Here is a 17,034-nt window from a genome sequence, read left to right on the forward strand (position 1 = left end):
GATTTCAAAGTTAAAGTTTGAAGATGGAGGGTTGAGTTTGACTTTGAAATTGGATCATGGAAGAGATGGAAGATGGAAGTTTGAAGTTTGAACTCAAAGGAGTGATGGAGGAAGAAGGAAAGAAGGTTCGGAAGGTGAGACAAGAGGTATTTATAGTAGTGGGTGGGGTCACTGGGGGTGAAGTGAATGAGCCTCAAGATCACGTCCTTCTCCAAGGATCGACTTATCACGCGAAGGGTCAGGATCACACTGTCATTCAGGATCAACCAATAGCGCGGACGCATTGAAAACAAGTGATATTGTGTTCATAGCTAAGTGAAAACATGCCCAACTTCTAAGGCAGCGACGCCCTTGGTTTTTGCAGATGCCTACTAGTTAGAACCCGGAATTGCCCCATGTCGTCTTGAGAAGCTTTACTCCACAGACCAATGACATAGGGATAGATATGTTGTGAGTGCTGCAAAGAAGAAATGTAAACAGAAGGCTTCAAGGCTAGTTTCGATTTGCGCGTTTCTTGTATATTGTTGATGTAATAAGAGCCCAAGGATTTCCAGTAGCACATAGAATAAGTTATCATTCCCTAGGCCATCATATGTTGTTCCAATCACGAGGAGAACATGCACGTGGGGATGTTGCATCTGTGGTGGAAGAATCCTCAAGATCAGGTGAACTTTGGAGATAAGAAAGGTTCACAGCGGCTGGCCTCTCCAGTGAGGACGACTTGGATCTGCTGGATGTGGGAGATTCGGAGATAGGCACGGGTGCCCTTTCAACTCGTTGCACAGTCCGAGTAGACTCTGGCGTGCCTTTACTCCGCTCCGCTACCTCTTCATTGGTAGGCTTGCGTGCCCAGATGCGTCGCCTAAGAGGAAGTTAGTTCGGGGGAATTGACAATGCTGTCGCAAACTCACGCTGGGATATATACGTGATGTGCCGGATCTTTCAACTCGGAACGAGCTTTTGCAATTAGAACCTGAACTTCTTGTTTCGCCCACGGCTTAGGGGAACCGTATCGTGTGAGGAGATACATTGCCCACCCTTCCATGCCGGACTTCCACATTGTTGAATTTAGTCTCCCCGCCTCCTTGAGTACGGGATCCTTTGCCCAGCCTCCAATCGGCCATTTGTACACCTTCTCGTGTACGTCGACGAAGCCGGCATTTTCAATCTGCTCCCGCATGGTATCGAGTGTGCCCATCGGGTGTCCTGATTTGTTCGCGGCAGCAATGAGATTATCTCCCCAGTTTGCAAGAATGCTGTCCTCGGGTAGACTGCCGTCATCCGACATGATGTTACAGGATCCTTCAAATTGCTCGATCCAGCCCCCGGGTATTAAGTTGCTGGTAATTCTTGGTGTTATTTAAATGCCCATTCCGATTCGTGAAAAGTTCTTACTCGTAGCATTGTTGGTACACGCTCTTCCATTCTTGTTTGGAAAAGGCGCCTATCATGATGCTCATATGAATGAAATCGAACGGGTCGCGCCATGTCCAATCTTGGAGAACATCGTCGACCTCTAGGACGCAATTGGGAGGCATCCAATCGATAGGCGGTGGGAAAAGATCGACTCCGCGAACCATGGCTTACAGGGTCAGCTTAATCGAGCAGAAGGGGTAGGTGAAGAAAATACCACTGGGGAACATATCTGCAATGTCACTATCACATACCATTAGCCACTTTTGTTTCCATTCGACTGAGTACACTCACATTGCCCAGGTTCCTCGACCTGTACCGATATCAAGAACATTCTGTGGCAAAGATGAATGAGCCTTCCATTTCAACGCTATAAGATCAGTAATGGCGATACCTGAGGATTTTGAATGGGAGACTGGAATAGTGCGTTTGGAGATTCCGAGTCCATCACAAGTTGTGAAAGATACCTGTCTACATCAGCACGTGATTTTTCTGACAATGCAGAGTAATTACCCTGCCTCTAGTGCTTCAAAATGCTGGTCATCTGCAGGACCCCTGTCCAAGTTAGCGCCCATACCTGGAATCAAATCATAGATGTTGTTTTACCAATACTCGCCCTCGCGCATAGTTTGATACCTGAATGTAAATGTATCAGCGATATTTCCAGTCAGGACTGTGCTGGTCAGCCTACCGTCGGCCATTTTCCATCACTCCCCGATATATCGAGGAGGATAGAGAAAAAGTTTCGCTGATTCAAAGTTAGATAACACAAAGTGATGTTCAAAACAGTGCAAAAACTTACGAATTGATGTCGCTATACTGGACACCATTTTCCATTGTTTGACAGCTGGGGTCCTGCAGGTGGACATAAGCGGGAAATCCGGTCGGTCTCACTTTCGCTATCCACTTACCACCGTGATGGCCCCATCTTCCCCAGAGTTGGAATCTCCTTTCTTCATAGCTTTCGATATGATAGTAGCAAGATCGTCCGATTTTGAAGCGCAGAATGAATAGAAGGGAAAATGACTGGGAAATTTAAGGAGGCGGGGTGATATCACATCAGAGAGACCCGACAATTTGGGGAGAGTGGGCCGAGAGATTAGCTTACCCTTCGCAGTCAAGTCTCGCAGTATCCGGGGCGAAGGATGGTAATCATTACTGTATTCAATCTAGAATATGCACTGCGATCCCTGCACTAGTGTGAGGCTACTAAATCTCCTGAAATGATGTGTGCAGGGCTCTAATTACACCGTGAAGAAAGAAATCTCGGACCCTTGTGGGTAGACCTAGTGGGGAAGAGGATCGCTGATTTGTGGATATGCAAGCCTGGGGGAATCTGGGAAAGGCTTATGATTAGAGCTACTGTATTGATGATTTGAACACAGAGACCCGACACTCTGGCACGCCAGCTGAAAACGACCAGGGTTTCGAAACCCTGCCGTGAAGATTCCATTCTCCTTGCTATTGTCCTTGGAAGATCTTCCGAAAAATAGATTCTAAAACAGTCGAATGTGGAATGATCCCACAAAGTAGAAAAGAAGATTATGAGCACTGACAATATTCAACCCTTGGCCTTGAGACACGGGACAGATTGGCTTTGACATCCCAAAGATTTGGAACCATGATGCTTTTCCCAGACCACTGGCTCGTTCTAGCCCATACAACGTGCGTTGGGCCAATGGTACGCTCCCGGATATTGTTTCCACGGTCGCAAGCTACCTGTACCCAAGTATCTATTGTTAAGTAAAAAAAGTAGGTCCTTAACACCTATGAAAATAAGACTACAAAGGGAAAGGGAAAGGAGTGGCCAATCCAGGTACATGAGTCTTGACGCAGGCGACAGTCTAGACTTGATCAATTTACTTGCAATTGCCTGCTTAGCTAATAGCTTGCCTAATAAATTGATATTTTTTAAAATTTCATTTTCATCACGTGATAACATTGGGCGGCAGATCCAAATAAGAATAAGAAGCTAAACTAATTACAGAGTAAATTGAGTAAATTAAGCCTTGGGCGTGACATCGGCCCGGCACTTACAGAAAAATGACGTGGATACAAAAGTCGCCGAGTCCTCTGTTACTCGGGGCAATGAATTGGACCGCCCCAGGAGAAAACTCGGTCCTGGTGGACCTTAATTCAACGGGCGAATTCCCGAACTGGTAGATCAAGCGATAAAATATCCTGCTACGGAGCAACCGGATTAGTGGAACCATCGGAGCTCCCTTCACAATGGGTTGCGATCGCCTCTTATGGGCCCATGGAACTTGTACTGTAGAATTCTCTAGAATAACCTTATTCAATTTTTTGTTAAACGCCTCGGCACATAAAAAACGCCAAGATTGTTTTTATGCTGAAAATTCAGAGCTATGGGGCCTCTGAGCTTCAATTTAAATATGACCCTGTTCCGGATTTTTGTTGGCATTCATTTTTAAGAATTATATTGATAACGCCCCCCATCTACACCTTTATCATTTCAATCCACATCCAACGCCATGAGTGTCACATTTGAAGTCTTTCGAGGTTCGAAGGAGGGCAAGATTGTTGGCGACACCACAACCCGCACTTTGGGCCACAATGAAGTCTTCATCGAGACCACACACTCCGGTCTTTGTGGAACGGACGAGCACTTCCTGAAGTCTGGTATGGTTCTCGGCCACGAAGGTGTTGGTGTTGTGCGCCAGATTGGCCCCGATGTCAAGGACGTCAAGGTTGGAGATCGTGTTGGATTTGGATACACACACTATGTCTGCGGGACTTGCGAGAAGTGCTTGACTGGTATGTCCTGAGCTAGTCAGATATGAAAAGGAGCTGGCTAACATGAACTCCAGGATGGGACCAGTACTGCGAGAACAAGAAGGAATACGGCTCACATGACCATGATCTCGGATCGTTCAGCGGCGGTGTTGTCTGGGATGCTGGTTGTGTCGTTCCAATCCCCGACGGATACGACTCTGCAGATGCTGCTCCTCTGATGTGCGCTGGCGCCACAGTTTGGACCTGCTTGACTGAATACGGTATTCGTCCCACTGACCGAGTCGCTGTGATGGGTATCGGTGGTCTGGGTCACTTGGCCATCAAGCTGGCCTCTGCCATGGGATGCCATGTTGTTGTGTTCTCCAGCTCTGAAGCCAAGCGGCAAGAGGCTTTCAGCTTCGGTGCCTCCGAGTATCATGTCTTCCGCAAGGGTGAGGAGCTGAAGGACTGCAAGCCGGTGAACCACCTCCTGCTTTGCGGCAGTGCTAACGTTGATTATCCTTCGTAAGTTCTCGAGTCGATGTGGGTAATATGGGCTTTTACTGACCTCTTTAGTCTCATTCCTTTGATGGATATTCACGGATCTATTTACCCATTGACTGTCGACTTTGCGCCCTCGCCTGTCCCGCTCTTGGCCATGAACATCAAGGGTATCCGGATCCAGGGCTCCCTGGTGGCATCTCGACACAGCCTTCGCTCTTTGGTGCAGTTCGCGGCGGCCAAGAAGATTGTGCCGACCACAATGAAGTTCCCATTGAACAGGGAGGGAGTTGAAGAGGCAATGGAAACCCTCCGTCAGGGCAAAATGCGCTACCGTGGTGTTCTTGTGCGTCAATAGACGATACCAAGGGGAAATGATCGATAGATTAAATAGATTATGTACGATATAGAATTAGATCAAAAGAATATATTCGATAGAGCCTCAGAGTCAACTGGTATTATCAGGCGATCAATGTTGTTGTTTACTTTTGTTCCCCCCACCATCTTCTTTCTCTCCTTCCATCCTACAACCCTCTTCTTCGCCAACATCTCTTGTCCTCTTCTTTCTTTCCTTCCATCCTTCAACTCTCCTCTTCCCTCACTTCTCTTGTCCTCTTCTTTCTCATCCACGAGCCTAGTACCTGGGACTTTTGTGTCCTTTAATGTTCAAGATCTCTCACTTTGATATCGCCATCAAATCCTGTCCAGGACAGAAAACCAATCACCATTGCCAAAATGAAGCCCTCTTCCTTCGACCACAATGTACTGATCGACCAAGCCACGGATCTACCTGTCCAGATAAACATCGATATTTTCAGCGAAATGGACCGACTGGTGGAACCCGAGGACTTCAACCGCTGGCTGCGCAACAGAACGCGCCGCTTGAAGTCAGTGGGCCTGGGAAAGCTTATTGACATCCACATCCCCAGACCCGACATGCAAAGCGAGGCGGCCACACGGTGGTTAGACTATTCGAAGTTGGTGAGACACTATCTGGCTGAGAATGTCTCGGAGTCCTTGCTAGCGGAAATCGCGTCCCAAGGAAGTTCTATCAAGCTGGCCGACGAATTTGTGGAACAAGCCAAAAAAAAATTCCAATCCCCAGGGGTCTTTGCAGACATGGATGGGGTGGCCACACTTTCATCCATCAAGTTGTCGAGCCATAAAACACCGCAAGACTTTATCTGGAAGTTCAAGGAACATTTCAAGCGTCTTTGGGAACTGAAGGTTCAAATTCCGCCTTATTTCGCCGCCTGCAAGCTTGTGAACCAGCTTGACACGAAGGAAAATAGCTGCATTGTGACTGCCGCGATTTCAGAATTGAATCGACGAGCAGACGAATGCGATCTATGGAGTGAATTTAATGTTGTGGACTTCCACTTGTTTTGCTTCAAAATCATTCAACGCCTTGATAATCAGCCGAAATATCAGCAAGGTCGAAACTTGAACATTCCCGATCGTGATGCAGTCACTAAAATGGACCTCGAAATTGACGGCGAAGAACTGGTGGCATTTAAAGCATCACTTCACAGGCAGGCGCAGAAAAGCGCCGCGGTGGAGAACGAAGCAGACGATTCCCCTACCACAAAGCTCGCAACGAACATCGGCCCTGAGCGGAAGCACTTTCCTCCCGACGGGGTCAAGCCATCTGTCTACGCGCAGAATCTACGTGAGACATTGCCCTCGAAAGCCAGCAAGGAATGCGCGTATTGTGGGCAAAAGTACCACACCGCTGCAAAGTGCTTTTACCTCAATCCAGCCACCCGTCCAAAGCTATGGAAACCGGATTACAACATCTGGTGTTTTATGATGGGGACTAACATGGAGACGTACCAAAATGAATATCTGCTCAAAAAGAGCGGGGAAAGCTTGACTGGAGCGAAGCAACAGGGAAACACTCCGCTGAAAGCCCTTGAGAAAAACAAGATGGGCCCGAAGACTGATCAGATTACCCCAATCAAAAAGCTGGATCAGGATCAGCCTGGGTCAAAGCCAGAGAAGAAAACCACCTCGGAGAAGAAGACTCCGGTGATGAAGGTGGATCAAGGTCAGACTGGCTCAAAGCCAGAGCAGGTTCCCCCAGTGACTCCAATGACTCCAGTGACTCCAGTGACTCCAGTGAAGAGGGGTCAAATTCAGACTGGAGTGAAACAGGAGGTGGTGGCTCCAGTAAAAGAGCCGGCAAAGAGTGTGATAGGAACGAAGCAGAAAGGCTCTATTCCAGAGAAAGCGTCTAGCCAAAGCACTACAGCCAAACCTGTCACCAAATCCGAGCCACAATCCGCTTTTATCGGATCGGTATTCGATTCCGCAAACAACTTCACTGCGTCCAAAAAGGACTGGCTTGTCGTAAATGGCCGAGGAATTCATGTTTGCGCAGACCTGTCTTCCATGGTTGAATATCATGCGTATGGCCCCGATGAAATTCCCTTCCGATGGACGTGGGTTAGACGTGGAAAACGGGTAGCAGCCGAAGCTCTTGGAAAGGGGAAAGCAAAGATCAGTCTTCTATGCGAGGATCGCAGCAAAATAATGAACATCTTCATTGATTGCTACTACTTTCCAGAAGCCCAATTCAGCCTATTTCTTGTTCCAAAGGCCGAGTCGGATCTGTTTGTCAAGTACAATGCAGCCAACAAGACCCTCGAGGATGTAGAGAACGGCAATAAAGTCATTGGATACGCAGTTGAAGAGCATGGTTACTCATTCCTCAGCACTTTGAATTCGACCATCAACGTCAACTTGATGGACTAGCTTCAATGATCACGACTTCTGAGGAGAGAGATGATACTCTTTATGAAACTGCAACAATGAGAAAAAAAAGTTGAAAAAGAAAATAGGAGAAAAAAACAAAATTTGAAAGGAAAAGGGGAGAAGTGGGTTACGGAGTCCACGATTCATGATATTTTTATGATTCTTTCCGCACTTTCATGCACCTTGATGATTTTCTCGATGCATCTTTGCGGATTTTGACGCTATCAACCATTTTTTATTGATTTCCAAGTTCATTTTGTGAACGATCGACCATTAGCGTTCCCAGCGTTGTCGAGTTTCGGCTCCCAGCTAGTTTTCGTCATGTATCTCATTTATTTGAATTGATACATTATCGAAGTTTTAAATTACACACATTAACTAAACGGACTTTCTAGCATATTGGCTTGATGCTGACCGATCTGTAGGTATCTTCCAGTATGCTTAACCTGAAGGATGAGAGACCTTGTACATGAAGTGTCCTAATTTGGGATTTCAAGTTTCCTACCATTCCTGAGGCTGCCGAACCATGTATGGCTCATGGTCTCTATGTAATTTAGATGACTTGCTACAGGATCATTGGGAATCCTTCCAAGTACCAAACTCTTTTCTCCTTCTTATCATCTCCAGTCCAAACCTGATTCACCAACTTTACTACTTCTACTACTTCCAGCTTGGGATCATGTCTTACCATTCCGCGACTACAACCCGTGAGGATCTACTACAGCAAGGAGAGCAAACTAGCTCGTTATGCTCGCATCCCTCAGAAAGGGTTTTGATATGGGAGACCGACAAATGAACGATACAAGGAAATCATCTCTGAGAATGAAAGGATGAGGAAAAGGGCCTGTGGTTAATTCTGTGAATCATCAACTTCTATTTCTTCTTTTCATTCAAATATTCAATTTTTGTGTCTGCTTTATTATGTATGTCTGCAATGGACTTGATGTATTCCCCTGTGATATCGAGATTTGATAATTAGCAATTATAATCATTCAAACTCATACATAATTCCCATTCAATCATTGCACTCAGTAGAATAGAATAGCCATGATTAGCTTAGAAGGCTGTAATGCTCCGTTCAGTAACCTAGGTATACGTAACCCACAATGGACTTATAAAGTGCTCTTTATATGCTGGTTGAGCCGTTGGATTCTCGCCGTGCTAAACTGGAAACATTCTGGAAGACCAGTATCTGCCCACGAAAGGCCCGATATTAACTTGGCCAAGCCAGGAGCACAGGTGAAGATTCCAGCCATGCCTAGTGCCTGTCAGTAGTGATCAAAGTATAAGTGAGGGATGACTTACCATGACCATTAAATCCGGCACAAATCCATTGACCTTCCAGTCCCTCGATCGGCCCAACTAACGGTGCATGATCAGCCGTCATGCCAATAATCCCCGTCCACGCATGATCCAGCCCTTCACCGTGGCGGAGTAGAGTGGCGTCCGGCTCCCGACATAGATCCAGGAATTCCCTGGTGCTGTTTTGCGCGAGACGATCACTGTACTTGGAATCGTCGAACGTGATCAGGTCTTCGGATGTCATATCTACGCTGCTTCGAGTGCCCGTCCCACCAAGCACCACCATACCGTTATTCAACGAATTGACCGAGAAAAAATGATCCGCTCGATATCTCAGCGCCATGGTGTGTTTCAAAGTATCCCCACCGGACAGGGAAAGGGGTGGAACAAACGAGTTGACCTGAGATCGACGAGGCGTGATGAACTTTTCCAATTCCGGCAGAAGGTATGCCGCATAAGCATTCGTGCAATGAACGACCGTCTCAGCAGCGATAGTACCACGCGGAGTGTGGACCTCCCATCTGAAGGGATTATTCATACATTGAGACCTCTCAACCCTCGTTGCTGGACAGTGCGTCCACAGCTTACCACCTTTGGTAATAAAGTCATTCAAGATCCATTGTACCAGCTTTCCAGGATGGTTCGATGCAGCAGCCGACTCATAAGCACACAGTGCGCCCGGGACCCTTGTTTCCGCCTTGGCTGCCTCCCCTTCGTAGAACCTGACGTGAGAAACATCACCACCGGCCTCCTTGAACGCCGCCAGCGATTTACTAAGAAGGGCGACAAATACCTCCGTAAGCGCGACCTCAAAAGTCCTCAGGTAATTAAAATCACAGTCGACATTGTGCTCTTGGACGAATGCGCGAACCTTCTCCAGAACAACCCGTTCATTCTCCAGGATCTTCTTTGCTTGTTCTGGTCCGTGAAATTTCGCGTAATCAAGAAATCCACGGAAAGAATCTAGTCACATACACAGGTGTCAGTGGTAGATAGAATGGCGTTGGAAGACAGAATGATACTCACCCGGTCGGATATGTCCCGCATTTCTTCCACTAGCACCCGAAACAGCCTCTCTAGCTTCAATGATCAGGATATCCTCGCCTTGAACTCCACTTTCAATCAATTTCCAAGCGGTCAAGGCTCCTGAAATCCCTGAGCCAATAATAAGGTATTTCGTCGAGGCGGGTACGGGAGTCAGGCGATTAGCATGTAAATGGGGAAATGAGCGCGTTGTTCGATGCCATAGTGATAAAGTTGAAGATGGCTTGGGAAGCGATGGCTGCATTGTTTTCGTCATTGTTCCTTTGAATCAATAGATTGTTTCTAAACCGTGGAAGTAATGGGGTCTGCATCTTATTATGTTTCAATGTTATCGGCGGGGATTTCTTATCATGTTGCCTTCTCCACTTGCGGGGGTTTCCCGATGTTCTTCCCCGTTATGGAGTATTGAGATTGGATTCTAACCAACTTGAAGTTGTTGTTTCCTAGGAAGTTCTTATCTGATACAGATTCCAGCTCCGTCTATTTCTAGACTTACCAGCAAACCCAATAGACATTGGCATTAAAGAAATGGAACTTCCAGAACCAAAAAACATTGAATCAACTAAACGCCATTTGCCAAGAAACCCTCTCAATCCTTAGCTCCTTAAAACTCGGATTGAAAATAGCCCCCATCGGACTCTAACTCAGGGGCACCGATCACCTATAATTGCATTTTTGTTCAATGTTTTTGTCCCTAGCATCCATGGACTTCTGTACACGTACTCGACTATGGGGTTTTTCACTAAGACGTGGTTCTCTCTCTTGTTACGAATTCTTTCACTTGTTTCCGCGATTGGTGGTATCGTCGCTGTTAGTGGGGTGAATTATCCCGCGCAGGAATTTTACTATTATTTCTTCGTAAGTTGGAGACTCGGAGGTAGTGTGACTGACTGCTTGGCATTTCACGTGATCGATGTCTAACAGAATCGATAAATGCAGCTCAGCGGTTGTGGATTGTGGTCCTTGATCAATATCGGGCTATTGTGCTATAAACGCTCTCCATATCCTAGTTATCGTATCTTGTTCGATTTCATATTAGTCGCGGCGTCGGTTTTTCTCGTTACTGTTTCGTGGGTTGGAGCCGTTTTCAATGGGCATGCTTTGAAAGGACGCGCGATTGTTGCGCTTGTTTTTGCAGGAGTGGCTTTGTAGGTTCTTCAGAATGACTTGGTTTATGTTAACTTGCTAACTTGTTGATAGGGTGGCTCATTTTGTTATGTTTATTTTGGCTTGTAAAGATTTGACTGGGAAGCGCAGTAGCTGAAAATCAAGACAGACATCGTGACCCTCTTCCAAAAGATTCACCATATAATCACTTTGATGACTATCATTGTAAGAAGCCGCCAGCCCACGCTGCTTCCGACAGATATAAACGATGATATTGATGGCGGGAGTAAGTGTTTCGCAAGCAAGCTCAATGGTCCCAAAAGTTTATCGGCAGGAGACCTTAGATAACTCCTAGATCAGTGAGCAAAGCCTTCAGAAGACTCCTTCCATCCGGGGAATGGCTAGTCTGATCATCTCGTCGACGAGATTCGGACGGATGGGAATATTACCACTGCTTTGTAATCATGACTGAATAGGCCGAGAGCAATCTACAAGGCTTTGGTTCTGATAGAGGGGAAACATGTAGTCTTGTAGAGGATGGCAGGTTAGTGCTCTGGATTGCAATATCCGCGTCCGTCAAAGTAGAACATCCTTGTCTCTGTCTTTGAGTTGAGATTTAGGTTTATGTTGATGTTCTCCGTTGCGAGAGCGATGGCGGTGGGGATTGCATTCCTGTAGCAGGAATTGACATCAGCTACGGCGTCAAAGATGCTAGTTGAATCGGTCGGTTTCGGATATCGTCACGCTGCATTTCGTCTTGATTGGCGTGTTGTGGAATTGCCACGGATTATGGCGCTAAATTCCAATCCAGTTCTGTATCAAAATCCTAGTGAGACAGATTACCAAACTGACGTCATGCTGAAACTGTTGAATCTATAAATTCTATCAATAGTTTCCATTTGCCTTCTGAATGACGATGTGATGGATATAGGGCGAACGCCACGCCATGCACAGGTGGCCAGGCCCCACAAACGCGTCATTGGCCAGATAAGTGGATCTGGTCTAGAACATCCTATTTATATCTTTCCAATGTTGGAAACACAAGTGCATCGGTAAATTCGTATATCGATATATGGTATCAAGATCTCATCTATGATCTAATCTATCACGCTAAAAGAAACAATAAAACAAAATATTTGAGACGCTCACGCTGAAAAACAAAGGACATGAAAAATCAGTAATAAATGTAAGAAATCTGTCGTATATGCAAGGAAATGCTTAGAAGCTGAACAAGCCAGTGCGCTTCTTTCCGAATGGATAAATGATCAGAGCAGAAATGAACAAGCCAACGGTAATGCCGATGGCAACCTGGATCATACCGAATCCAAGACTAGAGACGGATGTATCGGATGCGTTGGATGATGACGTGTCGCCGGCGATGACCTCGTTGGCATAGGTGAGGCCTGAGAGTAGGGAACCACTTGATGCGAGACCGGAGGGCACGAGTACGAAGATACCCGGTAGAATGGCTGTGGCGGCGTGACCGTGCCAGAGACGACTGTAGAGATTTCCCAGGATACCGACTGTGAAAGCACCGACGGTATTGGCCACTTCGGAGGAGCTGCCAAATTTAAGGGTACTGAAGTAGTTTGCGATGTAGCCGGCTGTGGCGATGAAGACCATGACAGGCATCTGTTTCCACTTTGCGTGGTTAACCAAGGCGAGGAAGACCGAGTAGATGGCGACGAATGGGAATTTGCGGATATAGACGGAGCCGTAGACGTCGAGGTTTGGACAGGAGGTTTGGGATGAGGCGTTGCTGTCCATCAGGCCGTAGATTGTGATACCGACGGTGATACCGTAGCCGAGGAAGAGGGAGTAGATGATTGCGTAGACCATGCGGATCGAACCAGCGATCATTTGGTGGGATTGTAGCTCCAGACTGCTACAGAGAACTGTGAAGCCGGGAAGGATGAGGGCGATAGAGGATTGGGCGAGGGCGGAGAAGCAGAAGAGACGGCTTCCGTTTACTTCGATGCTGCCGAGGGCGCGAGCGAAGAAGGAAGTTAGAATTGCGGCGGTGACTTCGAAGACGTTGGAGTAAAGGACGTTGCGGGGGGCTAGGACATGTTGCATGAAGCCGACCAGGGATCCAAGGAGGAAGATCATAGGCATATCGATAGGGCGGGCTTCGAATGCGAAAGGGCCGACCGCAGCACTGGCGAGACCATACAGGAATACCACCAACCACTTGTTGTAACGTGGCTTGCGCTGCATGATCTCGTCCAGTTCTTGACTGGCCTCTTCCACACCGATCAGATCGTGGACGACGTTCTTATACACGTTGTGAGTATCGGCGAGGCGTCCAAGATCCACACCCTGGACCATGCGCACCAGCTTCACCTCAGCGGTTCGGGTCGCGGGGTCATCAAATGACATGATCATACAACCAGGAAGATAGAGGAATTGACCGGAAACCTCCAGCACACGCGCAGTCATTTGCATATACTCCTCCAATCGATGGGTAGGAGCACCGTAACGCATCAGCGCCCGACAGAGCTGCATAATATAACGCTGGCGAGAGATGATCTCGGCGATGTGCACGGTAACCCGAATCTCATCCTCCAAGCGCGTCTTGCGCTTATGCTTCTTCCCCTTACCCGGCATAGCATCCACAGCTGCCGGCAAGCTCGCGGAACTCAAGTTCATCGACGCTTTCACCAACGACGAGGTCGACCGGTGAGCGGACTTCTTGTGCCACTTGAGCTTCTCTTTCCGCGGGGTGGCCGCACCAGAGGGAGGCATGGAGGGTAGCATCGACGGAGACCGCGAGCCCTTCTTCGGGGTGGTACCACCCGACGAGAACATAGTTTCACTATCCGAGTCATCGGTGATAACACTCTCCGGTCGCGATGAGCCCCCCGTCTGCACGGCCTGCAACTTCAACAGCTGCGATAAAATACCACTACCTCCGCCGCCGAAATTGCTAGATCGACGACGGGCGGCAGCGGTGTAGTCTCGCAGCAAGCCTTCGGGGGTGGTCTGACCAGACCGCTGGTAGGCGCCTCTAGGCTTGCGCTTCAAGCGGTCCTGGACCATGGTCATGCTGCGCACGAGGCGATGAGCCTCCGCACTGGGAGCAGGCTCGGTAAGTGGTTCACCCGCTTCCAGTGCGCGCAGGTCATCAGCATCGCGACGGGCGCGACGGGCCTGTAATTCCTCCAGAGGGATACCATCAAAGTCATCGGGAAGGAGGGAGGCGCTCAAAGCCTCGCCATCATCTGCGGGGCGACCGAGGCGTTCAGTCAAACGAGTCGTTTTTTGGCGCAGGAGCTGACCTGCAGCTCTAAATCGGTGTCGCGCAGAACTGGTACGTTCGACAGAATCCGGGTCCTCATATTTTTCTTTTTCCGAAAAGGCAGATCTGTTCGGGCTGCGACCAGCGCGGGAATGTGCGGGGACTGGTGGGGTGACGGTTCCGGATGCATGGAGGGGAATATTGGCCAACTCCGCGGGCGGCAGTAAGGGATTGGATGCGTCTGATTTTTCGGAGAACACTCGATGGGAATCTGATGGGTGTAGGTATCGATCACCTAGACGGCTTAAAGAGCGGAATCGCACGCGAGGGGATCGGATGCGAGGTTCAATTTGAGGCTCTTCGTGAAGTTGAAGTTCAGGTACAGATACTTCCGGTACCTCGATTCGGGGCTCGGGCTCGGGCGTTGTTGGCGTTGTTGGCGTTGTTGGCGTAGGCGCCTGCAGCTCTTCGTATCGGCCATCTGCTTCACGCTCGAAGCTTTGATTATCTGGAAAAGGAAATTCGGAATATTCTTCGTTGGGACTCGGATGTGGGAAAGGAATTGAGTCGGACATTAGAAATGTAGACCGAAGTCTAAGGATCTAGTATGGAAACGAATGTGGTGTGAAGGAAGAGAAGAAGGGAAAAAAGATATAATGTATACAAACTAAAACGTTCTAGATCCAATATGGAATCGGAGGAAAAAGCTAGACTTTCCCATTCCCTTTGGATCCATGGGTTAAAAGGAACTTTTTATACCAAAAACGGATTCTAGATTCGGATCCACAAGGCATGTCACTATCTCCACTTCCTATTCGTTCTATAAATCATCTTAGAGGATTTTTAGGATTTACATGACCCATAGTTTACACTCACCTCCCTATTGTCCCTTTGTGTTACAGGGCAGTAGAACACGTACCACTTGTACATCATCCGTAGGTGGAGTCAGTGGCGATCCAGAACCGAGAAAGCAGAACCGAACTTTCTCATGCGTGCTTATCCGGCCATTTACCCTGTTCAAGCTAACTTTTTAGCGCCATCCCATACAAGCTACGTATCTACAAAGGCAATCCAAAAAAGAAAAAAAAACCTTTGCTGCCCTTATCATCGGGGCACTCGGTCTACCCGAGAAGTCGATCCCGAGCCGAATCCACTGTCAAGGTCAATCCCTCGATATAGCCACCTCCTGAGAGTTACATATGACAGCGCAATGATCATCTAGGGACCCCCGGAGCCATTAGTTTATACATAGAACCAAACCAAGGCAATCACGACATCGATTACTACGAATCAATTGGCCAACTATCAACTATCCCACGGCCCTGGAAAAAAATCCAGCACAGACGCCACAAGTGGACCCAGACGCACACCACATGATACTAGCGGGAGAATAGGAAAATAGGAAAAAAACATGCTTTTCTAGAACAGTCCTATCAGCTCGTAGAGATCCAGCAAAGTCCCACATCAGCTCTGCAGGTCTACTCCGGCTTGTTCTTCGGTAATCTCCATCCATTCAAGTATCCCACTCCAGCATTAAGATAAGTCGCATATCCCAGCCAAGCAGCATAAGGCGTCATCAACCAGAACGCCGTCCGATCCGCACTCCACCAGTTGACCATCAACAAGGCCACGTTACCCGCCAGGAGGGCCATATCGCCAAGGGCCGCGGCCGGTCGCCCCACCCCAAAGAAAAGTGGCATCCAGAGGAAGTTCAGCGCGAGTTGCGTCGTGTACAGGGTCTGGGCGCTAGCATTGGAGGCCGTTAACAGGGTGGAGGTAGACGCTGTTGTGGTTGCATGGTGGGACGCATATCCCATTAATCCGTACAGGAGTGTCCAGGCTGGTCCGAAGAGCCAGCCTGGTGGGCTGAAGGGGGGTTGACGGAGGTCGCGGTAGGTGCTTTGGGTTTTGTTTCCTGCAAAGTGACACAGTGGTTAGTGGTGTGAGGTAATCCCGTTGAGGCATTTTCGACGTACGGTTCACCAGGAGTGCTGTGGCGGTTCCGCCAATTATGGGCGTTGCGACCGCGAGGAGCGGTGATGTGAATACTCCCTGAGGGAGAGCAAATGACCACGGCATTGTAGATCTGTGGGAGCTGTTTACAGTAGTTTGATGCAATGCAGTAACTAAAATCTGGCCTTAAATGCTCGGACATCGATCGCGATCTGGTCGGTTTCTCTTTACACTACGTCATTGGCTGAATTGTTGCCGGAATCCGTTCTAACAAAACATTTCCTCGAATTGTACGGAGTATTTCTAACTAATTTCAACTTCGAGGTTTCATTTACGACAAACTTGACTGTCTGATAGATCCGTGCATTCTTATCTTAATTCTCCTTCTTCAAGGCTTAAAGTAAATCCTGTACCTCCTTTTGCGGGGCCTGCCAAGTTCATCCGATTCTTCAATGCTGCCCAATGGTTTATCCATGAGTTCAGGCACATGCAAGGGTCATCACATCAGATCAGGAAAGTCTGGCGAGAGTGCATTGAACTATGAAACACTAGGGGCTATATATGCCCCTAATGCAGTGGGGCATGATTGAAGCACTTTTAGTGTGCAGTTTATACTCCGTACTAAAGCCTTGGATCACCAATGCAGTCTACGCTACACAGTGATAAGGACCAGCACATCATCTTGCAGCATACCTTCAAATTTGTAGCAAACTTTGTAGCAAACTTTTGTAGCGGTGTGACAGACGGAGTATTTCACAATCATATGTCCGTAATCTCTTGACGGGATAATTTCCCGATATGCACCTTCACTCTCCCGGAAAGCCAGTGCTTCTGCATGCAGCTCTCTATGCATCTCTAACTGGCTGACTCATATCCGATTTTCAAGGGTTTATCTGCATATCACATGCATGATACAGGATTCCAATATGGAAGGAAATTGACGTAATTCATGATCGACCTGAACCGGGATGAGGAGACAAGCGGTGACT

The 17,034-nt window shown here is 47.9% G+C and overlaps 7 protein-coding genes across 7 annotated transcripts; 3 read left to right on the forward strand and 4 right to left on the reverse strand.

Annotated features, from left to right (window-relative positions):
• Positions 1 to 56: 56 nt before the first annotated feature.
• Positions 57 to 287, forward strand: N7520_005041 (uncharacterized protein; the record flags this gene model as incomplete). Its single annotated transcript, XM_057138975.1, has 1 exon — positions 57 to 287. One exon carries the CDS (start codon positions 57 to 59, stop codon positions 285 to 287), a length of 231 nt encoding a protein of 76 aa, XP_056997182.1.
• A 301-nt stretch (positions 288 to 588) lies between these two features.
• On the reverse strand, positions 589 to 2,250 carry N7520_005042 (class I SAM-dependent methyltransferase; the record flags this gene model as incomplete). The annotated part of the gene is made up of 10 exons (XM_057138976.1): positions 589 to 862; positions 912 to 1,340; positions 1,396 to 1,582; positions 1,631 to 1,656; positions 1,708 to 1,748; positions 1,808 to 1,880; positions 1,927 to 1,968; positions 2,020 to 2,049; positions 2,105 to 2,161; positions 2,216 to 2,250. The coding sequence occupies 10 exons, from the start codon at positions 2,248 to 2,250 to the stop codon at positions 589 to 591; spliced, it is 1,194 nt and encodes a 397-aa protein (XP_056997183.1).
• A 1,655-nt stretch (positions 2,251 to 3,905) lies between these two features.
• N7520_005043 (NAD(P)-dependent alcohol dehydrogenase) lies at positions 3,906 to 5,005 on the forward strand (the record flags this gene model as incomplete). The annotated part of the gene is made up of 3 exons (XM_057138977.1): positions 3,906 to 4,188; positions 4,242 to 4,671; positions 4,723 to 5,005. 3 exons carry the CDS (start codon positions 3,906 to 3,908, stop codon positions 5,003 to 5,005), a joined length of 996 nt encoding a protein of 331 aa, XP_056997184.1.
• A 377-nt stretch (positions 5,006 to 5,382) lies between these two features.
• On the forward strand, positions 5,383 to 7,401 carry N7520_005044 (uncharacterized protein; the record flags this gene model as incomplete). Its single annotated transcript, XM_057138978.1, has 1 exon — positions 5,383 to 7,401. One exon carries the CDS (start codon positions 5,383 to 5,385, stop codon positions 7,399 to 7,401), a length of 2,019 nt encoding a protein of 672 aa, XP_056997185.1.
• Positions 7,402 to 8,513: 1,112 nt separating this feature from the next.
• N7520_005045 (NAD(P)/FAD-dependent oxidoreductase) lies at positions 8,514 to 10,003 on the reverse strand (the record flags this gene model as incomplete). Its single annotated transcript, XM_057138979.1, has 3 exons — positions 8,514 to 8,659; positions 8,707 to 9,666; positions 9,730 to 10,003. The coding sequence occupies 3 exons, from the start codon at positions 10,001 to 10,003 to the stop codon at positions 8,514 to 8,516; spliced, it is 1,380 nt and encodes a 459-aa protein (XP_056997186.1).
• Positions 10,004 to 12,072: 2,069 nt separating this feature from the next.
• Positions 12,073 to 14,667, reverse strand: N7520_005046 (threonine/serine exporter family protein; the record flags this gene model as incomplete). The annotated part of the gene is made up of 1 exon (XM_057138980.1): positions 12,073 to 14,667. One exon carries the CDS (start codon positions 14,665 to 14,667, stop codon positions 12,073 to 12,075), a length of 2,595 nt encoding a protein of 864 aa, XP_056997187.1.
• Positions 14,668 to 15,570: 903 nt separating this feature from the next.
• Positions 15,571 to 16,171, reverse strand: N7520_005047 (TspO/MBR family protein; the record flags this gene model as incomplete). Its single annotated transcript, XM_057138981.1, has 2 exons — positions 15,571 to 16,007; positions 16,069 to 16,171. The coding sequence occupies 2 exons, from the start codon at positions 16,169 to 16,171 to the stop codon at positions 15,571 to 15,573; spliced, it is 540 nt and encodes a 179-aa protein (XP_056997188.1).
• Positions 16,172 to 17,034: the final 863 nt, after the last annotated feature.

The sequence above is a fragment of the Penicillium odoratum genome (assembly GCF_028828045.1).
Source record: "Penicillium odoratum strain IBT 22623 chromosome Unknown utg000004l_segment0_segment0, whole genome shotgun sequence".
NCBI lineage: Eukaryota > Fungi > Ascomycota > Eurotiomycetes > Eurotiales > Aspergillaceae > Penicillium > Penicillium odoratum.